Genomic DNA, 18,531 nt, shown 5'->3' with positions numbered 1-18,531 from the left:
CGTGCAGGAATTGAACCCTGGTTGCTGGTACAGTAAAGAATTGTGCTAACCACTACACTACCATGCTGCCCTGTTTTTTTCTCTTAAATGCAACTCTATGCATTCAGAACAAAGTACAAAAGAAAAATTATTAACTTTCTTGCATATAACCGTTGCCTCAAGGAGTAATCATACAAAAAGTCTATTGTAAAGATCTCACTTCCACACTATAGCACAGGAGCCCCAGAACAAATCCTCGTACTGCTTAGCCTGAGGATTTTTCACGTGCCTGACAGGAAGGCCCAGTCCTGTTCTACCAGCCTCAATTACACTCTGGTTATGCATTGGCAAGCTGAGAATAAGAAAAACTCAAATGAACACATCCTTTAACGTCTTGAGGTCATAACACTTCCCACATGCAGAGGACAAAGGAAGAAGGATTTGTTTGTAGAATTTGTGTGTACAAGATAATGCGCAAGTGATCCATTAAGATCTAGTGATCAATTTAGGTAGTCACTTAATTCAAGATAGTCAAGGTGAATGTGAATCCCTTTACCTGTCGGTGGAATCATTCCTGGAGACATGAGGCCAGGGACAGTGTGCGGCATGATGTGAGAATTCTCGGGGGATGTAACACTCTGGGACCTTTTTGGAGGTCTTCCTGGTCTGGAACTGAAAAAGAAAAGGAAAAAAAATGATTACACCACAATCTTAGCTCCACTGTGTTTTGTACTTGTTGCTGTATTCATTTGCAGTTATTGTTATTACTATGTACACTGTTTATCCTGTGAGTGAGGAGTTTCATTACACTCTGGTGTATATGGCAATAAACTGAATCTGAATTTACAATGTCCAATTAACCTACTAATCTTCATGTCTTTGGGATGTGGGACAAATCTCTGGTCATAGGGCAAACTCCGCACAGACATCACCAGAGCTCTACGCTGGCAAGGCCTGACGCTGATTGGTGGGGAATCACTTCGTCAAATAATGTTGCTCTATCCACCACAACAGTTAGGATCTCCCAGTGGGCCTGCGACTTGTATTCAACTTGTCCTTCCAATTATAACATGTCTGTCCATAGCCTCCTATCCTGTCCCGATGAGACCAAACTCAGGTTGGAAAAGCAAAATCGTATATTCCATTCATGTGATCTCCAAACTAATGGCATGATCATAGATTTCTCCAATTTCCAGTAGCCATTTCCTCTGTTTCCCCTGCCCCGATTTCATGACATGGCCATCACTCACGTTGGTTCCCCACCTCCTTTCCTTTACTCCATGGTCCACTGTCCTTTCCCATCAGATTACTTCTTCAGCCCTATACCTCTTCCACCTATTACCTCCTAGCTTCTTACACCATTCCCTACACCTATGACTTGCCAGCTTGTGTTCCTCCCCACTCACTCCACGTTCTTATTCCGACTCCCCCCCTTCCTTTCCAGAGTTCATGAAGCGTCTTGACTCAAAACATCAACTATTTATTCCTCTCCATATATGCTGCTTAACCTGCTGAGGTCCTGTAGCATTGTGTGTGTTGGTCGAGGATGAAGTTGTGTCACGGAAGCTGTGAGGCAGTTAAATTACTAGCTGCGCCCTGAAACTACATCAATATAGCTAGTGGTGCATAGTGCAGACAAAACATTTCCACAGAGCAAACTCACACAGTGATCTGGATAGTGACCAAATAATTGGCCAAGAGTCTGGGGCCAATCCTTCTGTCTTCCTTTGAAGTATCAGTATAAAATCTTTGTTAGCCTGAGAGCCCAAGCATTTGCTAGATTAGCACCTTTTTTTTAAGTGCACTTTCAACCGTGCAGCAATACCTCAGTACTACATTGGCATGTCAACTAGGATTTTGTGCTCCATTTTCCAAGGTGAGATTTGAACCCACAAAGCTCGGATGCCGAGGGTAGTGTATTACAAAGTGAGTCCCGGCAAAGCAATGAAATGCACAGCAAAATTCAATGAACATCCGCACCAATAGTAACATTCCTGAAGTTGTTGGAAGTACAGGAGAGACTGTAAATAAACTTATTTCAAGGACGGCTGCTTTTTCACTGGATTTAATAGACTGCCTTTACTAATTAGATTACATGCTGAATTCATTTCTTTCATAAAGAACAGCCACTGCTAATGTATTATTCATACCTCGCACCTCGTTACCTGATCCTCAATATTAATATCTATACATGTTAGAATTGCCTAGTTTGCATATGCTAAAATTCGACATGGAGCTTTCAGCTTGAAAATTATGCTCTAACTTGTAATAATTACTGCAGTTAGCTTGATATTGATTTATGGGATTTTTAAAAGCCAAATATATGTAGTAGTTTAAATGAAAGCTATTTTAGGAATCCGCAGAAAATTAAAAGACAATGTCAGCCCTAGGAGATTTGTTCCCTCTTCTTTGCACTTTTTAATCTGGCAATTAGCTAGGAGGAGGTAGAGTAAAAAATGAGGGAGGGGGTTGGGCTTGTAGTACGTGGCAGATTCAAACAGCATTTCAAAGTTGCCACCTCCTCCTGTTCCTCAGACCATACTGTCAGCAGTATTTTTTGTATTGGTGGCAAGATTTTGTCCACTATTTTTACATTTCAAAACTAAAATTTAGTCATAATTACCAAGGAATTGGTAAATATATACCAAGGAATAAAAATAGCACAAAGCATTTCACATTAATGGTCAATTCATTCAGCAGTGTTAGTCTTCCTCCCCCCCCCCACCCCAGAGCCATAGCACCATTGTCAATAATGTGACCTCTTGTGGTTGGTCATATGACATTTCAATTTTTGAGGGTCGTCTCCACCCAATTCAGCTCTTCCGTGGTGCGGTAGCAGAAGGGGCCTCAATTGCTGTCCTTTCCCACAGAGCAGTTACATTGGTTGCACCAAGCTTCCCTGCACCCCTCAGCTCATGCTTTTGCAGTCCTGAATGCGCCAGACAGCAGTTCCTTTATCTCACTTTGCTGCAAGGCCAACAGTTTTGGCAGAAATCTAAAACCCTGCCCCCTGCACCAATTCCTCATCCATATCTTTTGCCGAAATGATGACCTTTCAGCCGCATTTGATGCATGTACACCTGGGTACAGCTCTTAAATCAGAGTTACGAAACTGCTTGGGATGAGCTGAGACAAGAGCATAATCTAAAATCCACTTCCACTGAAATCAAAAGAAGGAATTTTAGACATGGAGGTCAAAACATGTAAATTCATACTGGAGGGTGGGAGGAGAACGAACATGTAGTCCAGCATACTTTATTACCTTCTGAGGCTGCATTACAGGTATGAACTTTAACAATTCCAAACTGTTCTCACATAAACTTCAAAAGAAGGAAGGCAATTGGACTGGGCATGAGAATGGTAAACCAATCAGCTGTTTGCACAAGTTACAACCAGCAACCTTTACCCAATGACAAACAAGCTGCATAAATACAGACAAAATACAATTTGCATTACAGCTATAGAGGATTTTACACAATAATTGACCTTGAAATAGTGTCTCTCCCCAAGGAGTAATGGGTGACAATGGTGCAATGATTTAAAGCACAAGATAACACTGCAGAATATATTGATCACACATGTAAAGACATTCGCTCTGTTTGTTCTTTTGTATTTATTGTTTTATTAAATTATAAAAGTTGAAAGCAAACAAGATATACTGTTAGAAGTATTCTGACTGGTTGCATCATGGTGTGCTTTGGCAATTCGAATGTACTGGGACGCAAGAAAATGCAGAGAGTAGTAGACTCAATCCATTGCAACCTTCCCCAGCATCAATAGCATCTACAGAAGGCGCTGTCTCAAGGAGGAAACACATGAATCTATGATCACCAGACCTATCCAGGCCGTGCCACCTTCTCACAGCTCCCATTGAACAGAACGTACAGAGTCCTGAAGTCTCACATCACCAGGTTTCAGAACAGCTACTTCCATTCTGGAGAACTGGCACTGTCGCTCAATGACTTTCAGCTCATACAGGAGAATGAGGTGATAGACAGGAGCTACAGGGAGGTGGTCACCCCCAAGTTGCAGGAGGCAGGTACCTGGGTGCGTGTCAGGAGAGGGAAAGGGAATAGGCAGCCAGTGCAGAGTAGCCCTGTAGCCGTTCCCCTCAACAACATGTAAACCACATTGGATGCTGTTAGGGGTGGGTGGGGGAAATGACCTACTAGGGGGATGCCACGGCAGTGGGATCTCTGGCACTGACCCCGGCCCTGGGGCTTAGAAGAGAAGGGGGAGTAGAGTAGTGCAGTAGTGATAGGGTATTCCATAGTTAGAGGAGCAACAAAATATTCTGTGGAAGTGAAAGAGACCCCAGGATAGTACATTGCCTCCTAGGTACCAGGGTCAAGGATGTCTCAAATTGGGTACACTGCATTCTAAAGGGGAGGATGAGCAGCCAGAAGTCACTTACATATTAGTAGTAGCAATAGAGGGAGGACATCTTGGAGAGAGAATATAGAGTTAGGTAGAAAGCTAATGAATACAGGACTGAAGGAGTTATATTTGAATGCATGCAGTATAGAGAATAAATTAGATCATCTTGGAGCATACTTAGATATTGACAAGTATGACATTGTGGATATCACAGAGTCACTGCTGAAAGAAGATCATAGTTGGGAGCTTAACATCGAAGAAAACACATTGTATAGAAATGACGGCAGGTAGGCAGAGAGGGCGGATTGGCGTTGTGGATAAAAAGGAAATCAAATCCTTAGAAAGATTTGACGTAGGATCTGAAAATGTGGAATCATTATTGGTAGAGTGAAGAAACTGCAAGGGTAAAAATACCCTCATGGGAGTGTGTATGTATGTATTCAAACAGCAGCCTGAATGTGGGATACAAATTACAGACAGACAGACAGACAGACATCCTTTATTGATCCCGAGGGAAATTGGGTTTCGTCACAGCCACACCAACCAAGAATAGTGAAGAAATATAGCAATATAAAACCATAAATAATTAAATAATAATAAGTTAATCATGTTAAATGGAAATAAGTCCAGGACCAGCCTATTGGCTCAGGGTGTCTGACACACTGAGGGAGGAGTTGTAAAGTTTGATGGCCACAGGCGGGAATGACTTCCTATGACGCTCAGTGTTACATCTCGGTGGAATGAGTCTCTGGCTGAATGTACTCCTGTGCCTAACCAGTACATTACAATGGGAGATATAAACATAGAAAACCTATAGCACAATACAGGCCCTTTGGCCCACAAAGTTGTGCTCAACATGTCCCTACCTTAGAAATTACTAGGCTGAGCCTCAGCCCTCTATTTTACTCAGATAGAGTAAACTTACTCAGATAGAAAAGGTATGTAAAAAGGGAAATGTTATGGTAGTCACAGGGAATTTCAATATGCAGTTAAACTGAGTAAATCAGGTTATTGCTGGATCCCAGGAGAAAGAAATTGTAGAATGCCTATGAAATGCCTTTTTCAGAGTCAGCTTGTGGTTGAGCCCACGAGGGGAAAGGCAATTCTGGACTGGGTGTTCTGTAATGATCCAGTTATGATTAAAGGAGCTCAAGGTAATGGAACCCTTAGGAGACAATGATCATAAGATGATAGAATTCACCCTGTAGTTTGAGTGGGAGAAGCCAAGGTGAGATGCATTAGCATTACAGTGGAGTAAAGGAAAAATCCAGAGGCATGAGAAATACAGGAATAAAGGGGAGAACAAAGGCATGAGAAAGTTGATCGGAATGGGACACTAGCAGGAATGACAGCAAGCAGCAATGGCTGGAGTTTCTGGAAGATATTCAGAAGGTACTAGATAGATACATCCCAAAGATTAAGTAGTATTCTAAAGGGAGGATGATACATAAAAGCAAAAGACAAGACATATTATAAAGCAAAGATAAGTGGGAAGTTAGAGGATTGGGAAGTATTTAAAAACTAGCAGAAGGCAACTAGAAAAGCCATTAGGAGAAAAGATATGAAATATGAAGGTAAGCTAGCCAATAATATAAAAGAGGATATCAGAGGCTTTTTCCAGATATAGAGTAAAAGACAGGCAAGAGCAAATATAAGACTTCAGGAAAATTATGCTGGAGAGGCAGTGATTGGAAACAAAGTAATGACTGATGAACTTAATAGTATGTTGCATCCATTTTCACTGTGGAAGACACTAGTATGAGGCCAGGTGTTTGAGAGGGTGAGGGGGTAGAACTGCGTGTAGTTGATATTACCAGGGAGAAGGTGCTTGGGAAGCTAAAAGGTTTGAATGTACATAATCCACCTGAACCAGATGGCCTCGCCCTAAAGATTCTGAAATTTGTAGCTGAAAGATAGTGGAGCCATTAGTAATGATCTTGGAAGAATCAATAGATTCTAGAATCATTCCAGCAGACTGAAAAATTGCAAATGCCACTCCACTCTTTATGGGGAGGGGAGTGGGAGAGACAGAAGAAAGGAAATGATAGGCCATTTAGCCTGAATTCAGTGCTTGGGAAGATGCTGAATCCATTTTCAAGGTACACAGTAAAAAAAAGCCAGCAAGATACTAACATGGATTAGAAGACTGGTCAACCAGAAGAATGCAAAGAGAGGGAATAAAGGGTCTTTTTCTAGTTGGCTGCCAGTGATTAGTGGTGTTCCACAGGGGTCGGTGTTGGGACCACTTGGTTTTACGTTATATGTCAATGCTTCGGATGACGGAATTCATGGCTTTGTGGCCAAGTTTGCAGACAATAGGAAAATAGGTGGAAGTACAGTTAGTGCTAAGGGAACAGAGAGACTGCAGAAGGACGTAGATGGATTTGGAGAATAGGCAAAGAAGTGACAGAGGGAATAGAGTGTCAGGAAACTCACTTTGGTAGAAGGAATAAAGACAGACTATCTTCTAAACAGTGAGAAAATTCAAAAATCAGAGCTGCAAAAGGATTTAGTGGTCCTTGTACAGGACTCCCCAAGGTTAGCTTGCAGGTTGAGGCAGTGGCAAGGAAGGCTAATGCAACGTTAGCCTAAATTTTGAGAGGACTACAATACAAAAGTAAGGATGTACTGCCAAGGCTTTATATGGCATTGTTCAGATCACATTTTGAGTACAGTATTGTGAACAGTTTTGGGCTCCTTATTCAAGGGAGGATGTGCTTGCATTGGAAAGGTTCCAGAGGAAGTTCACATTCCAGGAATGAAAGGGTTAATGTATGAGGAGCATTTGATGGCTCTGGGCCTGTACTTGCTAGAGCTTAGGAGAATGAGGGAAGATCTCATTGAAACATATTGCATATTGAAAGAGTGGATTTCGAGAGGATATTTCATATAGTAGGGAATTCTAGGACCAGAGGGCACAGCCTCAGAGTAGAGGGACATCCATTCAGAACAGAGATGAGGAAGAATATTATCTTCAGTCAAAGTGAATTGGATCTATGGAGGTCAAGTTATTAGGTATATTTAAAGCGGAGGCTAGTAAGATCTTGATTAGTCAGGGTGTCAAAGGTTTATAGGGAGAAGGCAGGAGAAGAAGATTAGGGGGAAAATAAATCAACCATGATGGGGTGGCAGAGTGGTCTCGATGAGCTGAGCTACCCAATTCTGGTGGCGCAGCTTATGGTCTCATGGCTTTTAGCCATTCCATTCTTGAACCGACCTACATAATCCTCAATACAAAATACTCTGCAGATGCTGGGGTCAACGCAACACGCGCAACATGCTGGAGGAACTCAGCAGATCAGACAGCATCCATGGAAACGAAGTCAAAATTTCCACGGATGCTGCCTGAACTGCTGAGTTCCTCCAGCGTTTTGTGCATGCTGTTTAATCCTTATCTCTACCTCTACTCCACATAGCAAATATGACCAGTTTGTACTAAAATGGACTTCATTTTCATTGTGCCCTTTCATGTAAACTTTGTGTATAATACATCAAAAAAACAAATTTCATGAGATATGTCAGTGATTATTAACCTGATTCTAAATGTATTCACAATGAATGTAAAATGTTTCACACTTATTTTTTATATTAATAATGTTTATTTCTGAAATATGAAAAAAAGTTATTCTCCTGTGTGGAAATGTTAAGGGGAAAAAATCAGATAATATGCATTATTATTCCTCAAATGTTATAATTTTGCATGGGTGCATTTGATCTAATTAACACAATAGTGAATGTCAAGTCAAAAAAAAGCTTCATGTCACCTGTGAGGTGTTACAAATTAGTTTAGAAGCCAATGAAGACCAATGGGGATTTTTTTTAAATTGAGCCACAATAGAGAATTAAGTCTTAGGACTTAGATTTATTAGCACTCAGAGCTAAGAGCAAAGGCTAATTAATGGCTTAAAGCATAAGCAAAAAAGCTGCAGATGCTGGAAATCTGAAATAAAAGCAGAAAATGTTGGAATTATTCAACAAGTCAGATAGCATCAGTGGAGAGAAGCACACAGTTAACTTCATTCATGTGTCCACCATGATTTTGTGTTAAACATAAATGGTGATTTAATTAAGGTTTAGGCATCTAGGCTTACATTTGGAATAGTCAAAAGTTGCCAAACACTTCACAATGTGCACAGACTTGAATACTGACAACTTTCTGTTCATTTTCTGTTTCTGTATCATGTTGACTCTGTTTTATTTTTCTCATTTACTTGTACAAGTCTTGCCTGCCAGCCAGGCCCACCACATTACAAAACATCACACAGACCAAGAAGCTTAATGTGCTAGTAGCTGTCACTATTAATGCATTTCAAAGATTCACAGCACATTTATTATCAAAGTTTGTATATATGTAAACAGTGTACAACTTTGAGATTTGTCCCGCTTCGACCCACTTAAAGGAAAACATCGAATACCTCCCCCCCTCGTGCAAAAAAAACGAATTGCACATATCATAAAAAAATGTGTAAAAATTGAATATAAAACTCAAGAGTCCAGACATATTCAGTTCAGGTCACTTCAATTTGATCTAATACTCTGTCATTCATTATCTGCAGGCCTGTCACAGACATTTCTTTGGTTCTACACATTGCTTCTCCACCTTCTCTCCTACTTAAAATGAACTTTCACACTTATCCTTGTTTTCTCTTTCCAAACATACAGACTGACCAGCTGAGTCTTTACCCCTTCCCCTCCACCACACACCCCCGCTGCATTTTCCATTTTCATTACTGAAAATTTGAAACTATTTTTTCCAAAATTTATAACTTCAATCTGTGGGTGTTGCTTGATGTGTTCAGAAATTAAGATAGTTTCTTCTCTGATTCATACAAAACATGCAGCTGCAATCTCCCTCCCTGACAGACAGCTGAAAACAAAAATCATTAAAAAGCAGGTCAGATGACATAAAGTTACATTAGAAAATGGGGGAAGGAAAGCACTCAGTCATCTGTCAGTCAAGTATATCATCAGTTTATTCTTTTTAAGACATTGAAAATCCTAGTTCCCATTCTCTACTGTTGAACGTTTGCTTCAAAGAAACTGTTGTGAATCCTGTCTCAGTTTAAAACAATCAAATCCAGAACTTAAGGGAAAAAAAAGAACTTTCATGTCTGTAACTATCCAGTTTTACAGTAATTCTAATAAAGGTCATGAAGGTAGGTTTACACCATGAATATTTTATTGCCTCAAATGTGCCATAACCAGAAGTTCTACAATATCACTTTACAAGTTTCTGAATGCTCCAATGATATCATTTTCATCCTAAGTATAAGTGCTATGGCTCTCAAGAAGATAAACATTCAAAGTGTATTATAAATCATAATGTCAATCAGAGCTTCTCTCAACAGCAAAGGCAAAGCATCTTTGAGTATGATCCTGGTGCGTGTTGTGTACCAGATAGCTGTTTCACCTATGCAACTGAGGTCATTCACAGGAAAGAATGGGAGGATTCCATACAGTAGAAATTGTAAATGCTCACAATTTAAGATGCATTTATAAGCAGTGATATTTGACATGATGAAATGAAACATTGTCCTTAAAATGGTGTGTTGAGGAACGTGTCAATCCTTTGAATATACCATTAGCTTGTCAAGAAATGTGCGTCATGTTAACATCAGCATCACTGCTGATTTTAACACCTTCATCAATTTTGAAGCAAAATGTTCTGTTTGCTTCCAAGTTGCCAGCCTGAAGCAAAGTAAACATGCGAGAGTGGGAGTGTGTTATGATTTCATAAAATAGTATGTCCTTTCTTAGTTTTAATGACCAAGGTCTTAAGATACTTAAGAAATCAGTCTGTACAGAGCTTCCAGCCACCAGTACTGTCAAGACTGAAATACTTCCTGGTGGTCAGCTTTCCTATTTATCTTGTTGCTATCTCCTCTTTCCTCTCCCCTCCCCCTGCCCCCACCCCAATCTGCTATTTCATTTTCTAGTTATTATTGTTACGGCTCCAATTAGAATTTGGTTTACTACACATTTTACAATCACTCATGTGGCAACCATCCATCAGACTCAACTTCTAATATTTTAAAACCAGTGTACATGTACTCTTCATTCCTCACACAGTAACTCTGACTCAAGTCACTCCTGGGTCATGGTTTGTCGACAGCATCTCACCAGAGTCCTCTGTCCTCAGCTAGTCTTTCAAGTTGTCCCCAGGCATACCCCATCTCTGAAGATCCTTCCTCTCCCAGGGTTCATGTCTCTGGAGCTTCTGCTGGCATTTCTGTAGCTCTAGGTTTCTATGGATGGGTTTGCTAGCCCCATGCTCAAACCTTCAACTTTTGCAGTCAGGCATGGCACCATCTATGGTGGAGTTATGGAGTTCCTCAATTGGGGGTTAATGTTGTGCAAATACTGGTGAACATTGTTACTTCTGTCTGGTAAATGAAGGATTGTTGGTAAAGTAACTGATTAGACTGACTGTCCTGAAGACCTCTAGTTTTCAGGTTACAGTATCCAATTCAACGATGAAGATTTTCTTTCTTTGTGGAAGAAGTGACTCGAACACTAGAGTTTACCCTGCGACACACACCGTAGCTTGACAAGATCTCTTTGATACCAAGTATGGTCATCTGATCTCTTGATGCTATGAACAGTCACTCTCATTTCACCTCTGGAATACAGTTCATGACTGCACTTTTATACCAAGAATATGAAAAGGACTGAAGTTAAGTGGTCCCAGCAAATCCCAAACTGGGCAGTGGTCAGCAGATTATTAATGGGTAAATGCTAGTTAATAAAACTTCTGTAGTGATAAGATGTACACATCTATGCAGTGGCCACTTTATTAGATACAGGAGTAGAACACACTAAGACCTTCTGCTGCTGTAGTCCATCCAATTCAAAGTACAATGTGTTCAGAGATGTTCTTCCACACACCACTGTTTTAACACATGGTTATTGGTGACCTCCTGTCAGCTTGAACCAGTCTGGCCATTCTCCTCTGACCCCTTTCACTGGGCATTTTCACCCAATGAAGTGCCAGTTCACGCAATTTTTTTTTTTGTTTTTCCACACAATATTCCAAACTCTATTGTGTGTGAAAATCCCTAGAGATCAACAGTTTCTGAGATGCATATACAACCCAGTCTTGCACAAACAATTATTCCACGGTCAATGTTATGCAGATCACTTTTTCCATTCCAATTATTGGTCTAAGCAACAACTGAACCTCTTGACCATGGTTTGATGAACTAAGTTGCTGCCACATGATTGGCTAATTAGATATTTGCATTAATAAGCAGGTGTACATAAAGTATGTACCTAATAAGGTGGCTACCGGGTGTATTTCATAGCATTTACCTTCATATCACCTACAAATTGTCTATTTATGCATTGCGTCTGTTTATTTCCTTTCTTTAGCAGAATAAAGAACACTGTCATATGTTGAAGGATTGGAGTGACTGGGCTTGTATACACTGGAATTTAGAAGGATGAGGGGGGATCTGATTGAATCATATAAGTTTTTTAAGGGATTGGACATGCTGGAGGCAGGAAGCATGTCCCCGCTGATGGGTGAGTCCAGAACTAGAGGCCACAGTTTAAGAATAAGGGGTAGGCCATTTAGAACAGAGATGCGGAAAAACTTTTTCACCCAGAGAGTGGTGGATATGTGGAATGCTCTGCCCCAGAAGGCAGTGGAGGCCAAGTCTCTGGATGCATTCAAGAGAGAGTTAGATAGAGCTTTTATAGATAGCGGGGTCCAGTGATATGGGGAGATGGCAGGAATGGGGTACTGATTGTGTATGATCAGCCATGATCACAGTGAATAGTGGTGCTGACTAGAAGGGCCAAATGGCCTACTCCTGCACCTACTGTCTATTGTCTATTGTCATGGGCTTTTGGTTTAAAGTACAGTGAAGAGTATTCTGACTGGTTTTGCATTAGAATCTGGTTTAGAGACTCCAACAAACAAGATGGAGAAAAGGTGCACAGAAAGTTGTAGATTCATCCAGAGAGTTGGCAGCTCCATCAGGGACACTAGCCTCCCTACCATCGAGGGCATCTTTGAAATGCAGTGCCTCAGGAAGGTGGAATCCATCATTAAGAATGCTCACCACCCAGGACATACCCTCCTCTCAGTATTACTTTCAGAGAAGAGGTACAGGAGCCTGAAGACACATACTCAACATTTTAATAACAACTTCTTCCCATCTGCCTTCAGATTTCTGAATGGTGCATGAACACTACTCACTATTTTGCTCTATGTTGTACTAATTATGCAGTTATTATTTATCTATTTGTTTTAGATTTCTTATTGCATTTTTCTTGTATATTGCTGCCAGAAAACAACAAATTGCACAATGTGTGTTACTTTTACAAACCTGATTCTGAGGTCAAGCTTACTTAAACCCTATTCATAATAGTCCAACATTGAAACTACAGCACGCTTTAAAAATTTCACCAGTTAAACCACAGTGGTCTTTAAAATGTCAGCAAAATATAAATATATCTTAATTGATAACTCATGTATTTTCTTGTTGTAGAGATGGTAATCTCAGAAATAATTAAAGACTGAAAGGAACTCTTAGCAGTGAACATTTGCACAATGGCTATTGTTGGAGTCCCCATTACATTTCAGGCAGCAGTGGGTGAACAATATGCTTTGTTCCCTTCATTAGTCGGTACCTGACCTCTTTGAGGCACTTCCAACTGTTTGAGTACCAAATTTCCGTCATTACTTTTGCAGGAACACACCCATTTCCTTGTGCTTAACACCTGTAGAAGAGATTGGATTTTCACTCACCCGCAGGAGGAACACACAACTGAAGCAAAGGGCAAAGGGCAGAAATGGAACGTCCCTGCTCTTTGTAGTAAGTGCAAGGGCCCTCGGGTGTATGAGGACATTGGCAGAGATGCAGATTGTTTTTATTACTTCACTGTTTGTTGATGGCTAATTAATAATTCAGTTAGCAAGCTACTTATATAATGCTGGAGCACCTCACTCAAGGAGAAGCAATTCCACCACCACCCATGATGAGGAAGAAGGCTGCGCAGTGTAAAAATCTGGCAATCTATGAAATCCAACCCCAGATTAATGGACAGTCACCTCACCCATTTTAACCATAGTGTCTACAGTATTAATAATCTATCTTTAAAGAATGTTAATTCTTAAGATTCGTGAAAGAATTTCAACTATACATATTTGTTAGAGATGAACTTTGATCAAACCCAAGTGCTGGATGATGCTTCTTCCATAGCACAAGCTAGCACAACAACTTTTACCACCTATGCCTCTGAGAATTATGGACACCAATGAACACAGCTACAAAGCACACACTGTCCTATGCTTGGGTATTGCTAAACTCCCATCATTGCAGAGTGGACTCTATGCACAACTGTTGAACACTTTCCAAGAGTTCAAGAAAGCCATCAGCAACATACATTGGCTTTGCCTAATTGGTCCAGATGCAGGGCTTCATCTTTAAAAAAATCAACAATTCCATTCTTCTTATAGATGCTGATCAATCCCTCTGAGTTGCTGTAGTGAATCTTTGTTGCTCCAGATTCTAGAATCTCCAGCGCTTTCTTATTACCTGCATTCCCTACAGAATAATAAAAGTTCTGGAATTCTATTGCTGAACCCATCCACTTCCTCTCACTTCATCCATTATGACCCATTTAAAATTTACCCTCTATTGGCTGAAACAGCTCTTTCTGACCTTCAATGCCAAATAGTGTTCAGAACATCTTGCCATGTTAAAAATGCTCAATAATACAATTTTATAATAATAACCAAATTTTGAATTAGTGACTAAGTTTTATGGTCAATTCCCTTCAGGAAAATAACTATTCTCCAGAGTTTTCAATAACTAAATTTACTTATGCAATACTGCAGTCTCTCATAGCTCTAAAGCAGGCTGCCCTCCTGCAGTTTGGCACTAGGAATGGACAGTAGAAGAGACATTTTCACAATAGTATTGAGTAAAGCTTCTGAAACAAGATATGGCAAATAGCACAATCCAATCAACATATCAATCCATATTTCTGTCAAATCACTTTCTCCTTTTATTTTACTCTTTTATTCCCACTGTTTGACACCAAATGTCTTCATGCTTTAAAAAATGCCTTGTGCCTTTAAGTCAAGAATGTTTTTGGACATTTAATCATGCAAAATCAGACACTGATAAGTGACAAGTATATTCATGAGAAAGTGTTACACAGAAAAAAACATCTCCCCGGTGACTGATTGCTAGAGAGCAATGACATCATTGCAGGCCAATCAAGTTACACTGCATGTATCATTTGATCAGTAGTTATTCTGAGATTCCCCCCCCCCCCCCCCCATTTAACAAATAGTGCTTGGTCACCAGAACACAATACAAGCTACAGCTTATGACATTAGCATTAAAGCTGCCAATGACATATGACAGTCTGTGAGATGCACTTTCAGAAAGCATTGCCTCTTTTTTTTCCAGCAACTGGAACATGAAATCAACACTCGAGCTGCCTCATGTAATTACATCATGGGCTTTATTACTTATAGAGTCATAGAGAGTCAAGAGAAGTATTACGCCACCCGCAACAAAAGAAGGGAAACTTTTATGTTTTCCAAGAGAGCACCTGCCTCCGGACCTCTGTCTTTCTCAAATGACGAAGAATTATACAACACAGAATCAGGCTAGTCGGCCCACCATCACCTAGCTGACTAATAGGCATCCACTTACATGAAGGGGGCAGCAAAATAGCATAGTGATTAGCACAAGTCTTTACAGTAGATGTGACCTGGGTTCAGTTCCTGTCGCTGCCTGTAAGCAGTTTGTACATTCTTCCTGTGATTGTGTGGGTTTCCTCTAGGTGCTCCGGTTTCCTCCCACAGCTGAAAGATGTACCAATTGGTAGGTTAATTGGTCATTTTAAATTGGACCATGATTAGGCTGGGATTAAGTCGGGGGATTGCTAGGCAGCGTGGCTCAAAGGGCCAGAAGGGCCTATTCCATGGTGTATCTCAATAAAATTAAATATCAATCCCATTTTATTCCCCCTGTATCCCCTACAGATCCTATCACTCACATACACGATATATACAATTTTCAGAGGCCTAGTAAACAAACAATTCTTTGGAATGTGGGGAAAGGTCTATGTGGTCACAGGGAAAATGTGCAAACAGAAAGCACCCAAAGTCAGGATTGGATCAAAGTATTTGGGTTGCTGCTCCATGGGGCAACAGCTTGACTAACATTACCATTGCATGGCCTTCATCTATTTATCTTTCTCCGACATACTACAGAAATCTGATTGGGCAATGCTTCCTTCAAATGAACTTTAAAAGTTTGAACACAAAGTTATGACCTCACTCATGAAAGGAGCAGTACTACCCAATTGTTTTATCAAATGACCTAGCTGCAGCCCATTACGCCATTGGCATTTAGGGCAACACTGAAGGTCCTCTATATCTGATGCTTTTCAGGGCTTCCTTTGTTGTGCCAGTAGCTTCCTCTATTGTCAGTCATTCAAGTTCTGAGAGGGGGCTCCAGAATACCAGCACACTCACGTGCAAAAGGATTCTTCATTGTTGTTTCTGTAAAAGTTTTGCTTTACCAGTCAGAGTTTGTTAGCCCTGAGCTGAAGACCCAAACCTGGAGGATCGGTGGGCCACTGTTAATCTGGCCCCTACCCTTTGACCTGTTTAGCGTGAGTGACCCCACAAAGAGCCAAAACATAAAGCCCTGAATCCAGCCAACATAGCTCTCCAGGTAATTAAGGTACACAAGCCACCAAACCCTACAACAAGGTTCTGGTCCTCTTGGAAGTTATCACGTGATGCACCATTGAAACCATTTTCCCTGTGTACATAATGGAATGGCACGGCAACTACTCAACATGGCCACAAAAACCTGTGGAGGGTTGTGGACACAGCTCAGCACATGACAGGAACCAGCCTCCCCTCAATGGACTCTTATCTATAACTTCTCACTGCCTCAGTAAGGCAGCCAGCATAACCATGTACCTCATACACCCAGACATACTGTCCTCTCTTCTCTCCCATCAGACAGAAAATGCAATAGTCTGAAAGCATCTACCACTGGGCTCAAGGGCAACTTCTACCCCACTTATATAAGGCTCTTAAAGGAGTCATCTTATCGTATCGTATAAGAAGAAAGATGCGTAACAAGACAAATATAGCTCCTCCTCATTTAACGAAGGACACTTTTTTTTTCTCTAAAAAAAGAATAAATTAGATCGTCCTGACTGAGGACAAGCGATATTCTTGGAGTTTACCAGCTCCTTATTGGTACTGGGGGAAATGAAATCTTTAATTCCAGTCTGACCACGAAGGACACTTTTGATGACAACATTTCTAGTTGATCTGCCACCCTTCAAGAATACTCTAATGTTTTCATTTCTTTCTCCCCGGCTTAAAGCCATATACAGCTGACCATGCTGGAATACCAGTTTCTCCAGATAAATCAACACATTCTCCATGGCTTGGCCTTGCACCTTTTGTATAGTCATAGCAAAGCATGACTGTATCAGGAACTGGCTCCACTGAAGAGGGACATCTTCCCCTTCTGATAAACTGAGAGTAATTCTTGGGATCATGACAATTCAGAGAGTTCGATTGAATCAAGGAATACTGTTGGAAAATGAGTGGTGTTAGCTCCTTCACTTACAGCATTGAAGGAACAGTGTTCTTTCATGATTCCAGGGAAGTGCATGTGAAGTTTATTTTTCGCATCCTTTCATTGAGAGGAACCAAGATAGAATTCCTAGAGAAAAGTTCTGCAGGATTGTCGAATGTCAGGTAGATGAAATCAATACATTCTTCAATAATCAATAATTTCATATCTTCAGGTAATTTGATTTCATTGTTTTCCTGTCCAATATAATGATGGATTTGGCCTTGAATAATCACAGAAGGATTCCATCCATTCCTGGTTGGAAGGATTTCTTTGGCACCAAAGGATGTCATTCGGAAGAGGAAATTGCATTATCTGATGTTCTTCCTGAACTCGTTTGCAATAGGTTCATCACTGCTGTATAAATTGAGGAGTTCATTGGGTAGAGGCTGCAAATTGCCTATTCTGACCTTTCCCTTCATATAGATGAAATTTGTTGTTTCTCCAGTGAATAGGAAGGCATGACAGTGAGGGCATACGCTGTCATTGTACCAACATCAGCAGAAATGTTACAGCATGCAGGTTGTGCATTTTACCTTGCTCTTTCTCTGTCAAGGCATTGTCGTTGAAAGTGGGCATTGTCGTCTTCAGCCACTCTCGCAATGATTACACTTTGCCGCATATTTTCAAGTCAATCTTTCCTTTTCTCCTCTGTCTCTTCCTCTTTCCCCTTTCTGAGCCTGTTTTTGTCATTCTGGAGACACACAGCCCTTTCATCCCCCGTCTCTTCATCTCTTCTGCCATTTGTTCTTTGTCTCTGATCCTGGAGACATGCACTTCTCAGTTCCTTTGTCTCTTCCTCTCTCCTCCTTCTATGCCAGTTGTTGTCATTTTGGAGACACTCAGACCTTTCATACCTTGTCTCTTCATCTCTTTCACCGTGGCCCTGGCCTGATCCAATTCTTGTTCTCTCCTCCTTCTGTGCTTGTTGTTGTCATTTTGGAGATGTGCATGCCTCTCCTCCTCTGTCTCTTCTTCTCTAATCTTTTTTGTCCTGACTCTTTGATCCTGCAGTCGTACAGCCCTGGCCTCATCCAATTCTTGTTCTTTCTCTCTCCTTGCCACTTCCCGACGACGTTTGGCGCAACCTCTTGACCATAATGTTCCCCTTCTCCTCCCATGTGGCATAATTAGGTTGACCATATTTTTTACCTTAATGCTGGATAGAAGATACGAAGCCGTAACACCAAAGCCTCCAGGATGCTGATTTCTCTTGATGATGTGGTTGGCGCTCTCCTAAATGGACGTGATATAGACACCGCTGTCCATTGACCATAGTAAAGGGTGTGATGGGTGTTTCAAAGTACTTCATTACAATAAGATTTAATTATCTCTTATTGATGGGTCGCAGTTTGATCTGTCCCAATCCTGCACATGTTGATGGTGATTAGCAGAATGTGACCACTCAAAATAGAGATGCCCTGCTGTCACTGCTGTGAGCATCGTGAGGCGCTGCTGAGGCTGGCCGTGCGCATGCATCGTGGTGTCACGTCGCTGTTTCCATGAAAGCTGGAATCGGCTGTGGAAAGCGAGGTCTGTTGGCGAGTGA

General features: G+C 41.0%; 1 protein-coding gene across 2 annotated transcripts in view; it reads right to left on the bottom strand.

Moving 5' to 3' along the window:
* The window catches only part of dachc (dachshund c), a 540,735-nt gene that overhangs the window by 336,811 nt on the left and 185,393 nt on the right, over positions 1-18,531 (bottom strand). For both annotated transcript variants that reach the window (XM_059970454.1, XM_059970456.1), the window contains exon 2: positions 536-651. In XM_059970454.1, coding sequence (XP_059826437.1) covers positions 536-651 — 116 coding nt within the window. The remainder of the gene's footprint in view (positions 1-535; positions 652-18,531) is intronic.

The sequence above is a fragment of the Hypanus sabinus genome, chromosome 5 (assembly GCF_030144855.1).
Source record: "Hypanus sabinus isolate sHypSab1 chromosome 5, sHypSab1.hap1, whole genome shotgun sequence".
Lineage (NCBI taxonomy): Eukaryota > Metazoa > Chordata > Chondrichthyes > Myliobatiformes > Dasyatidae > Hypanus > Hypanus sabinus.
This window is presented reverse-complemented; position numbering and strand designations above follow the sequence as displayed.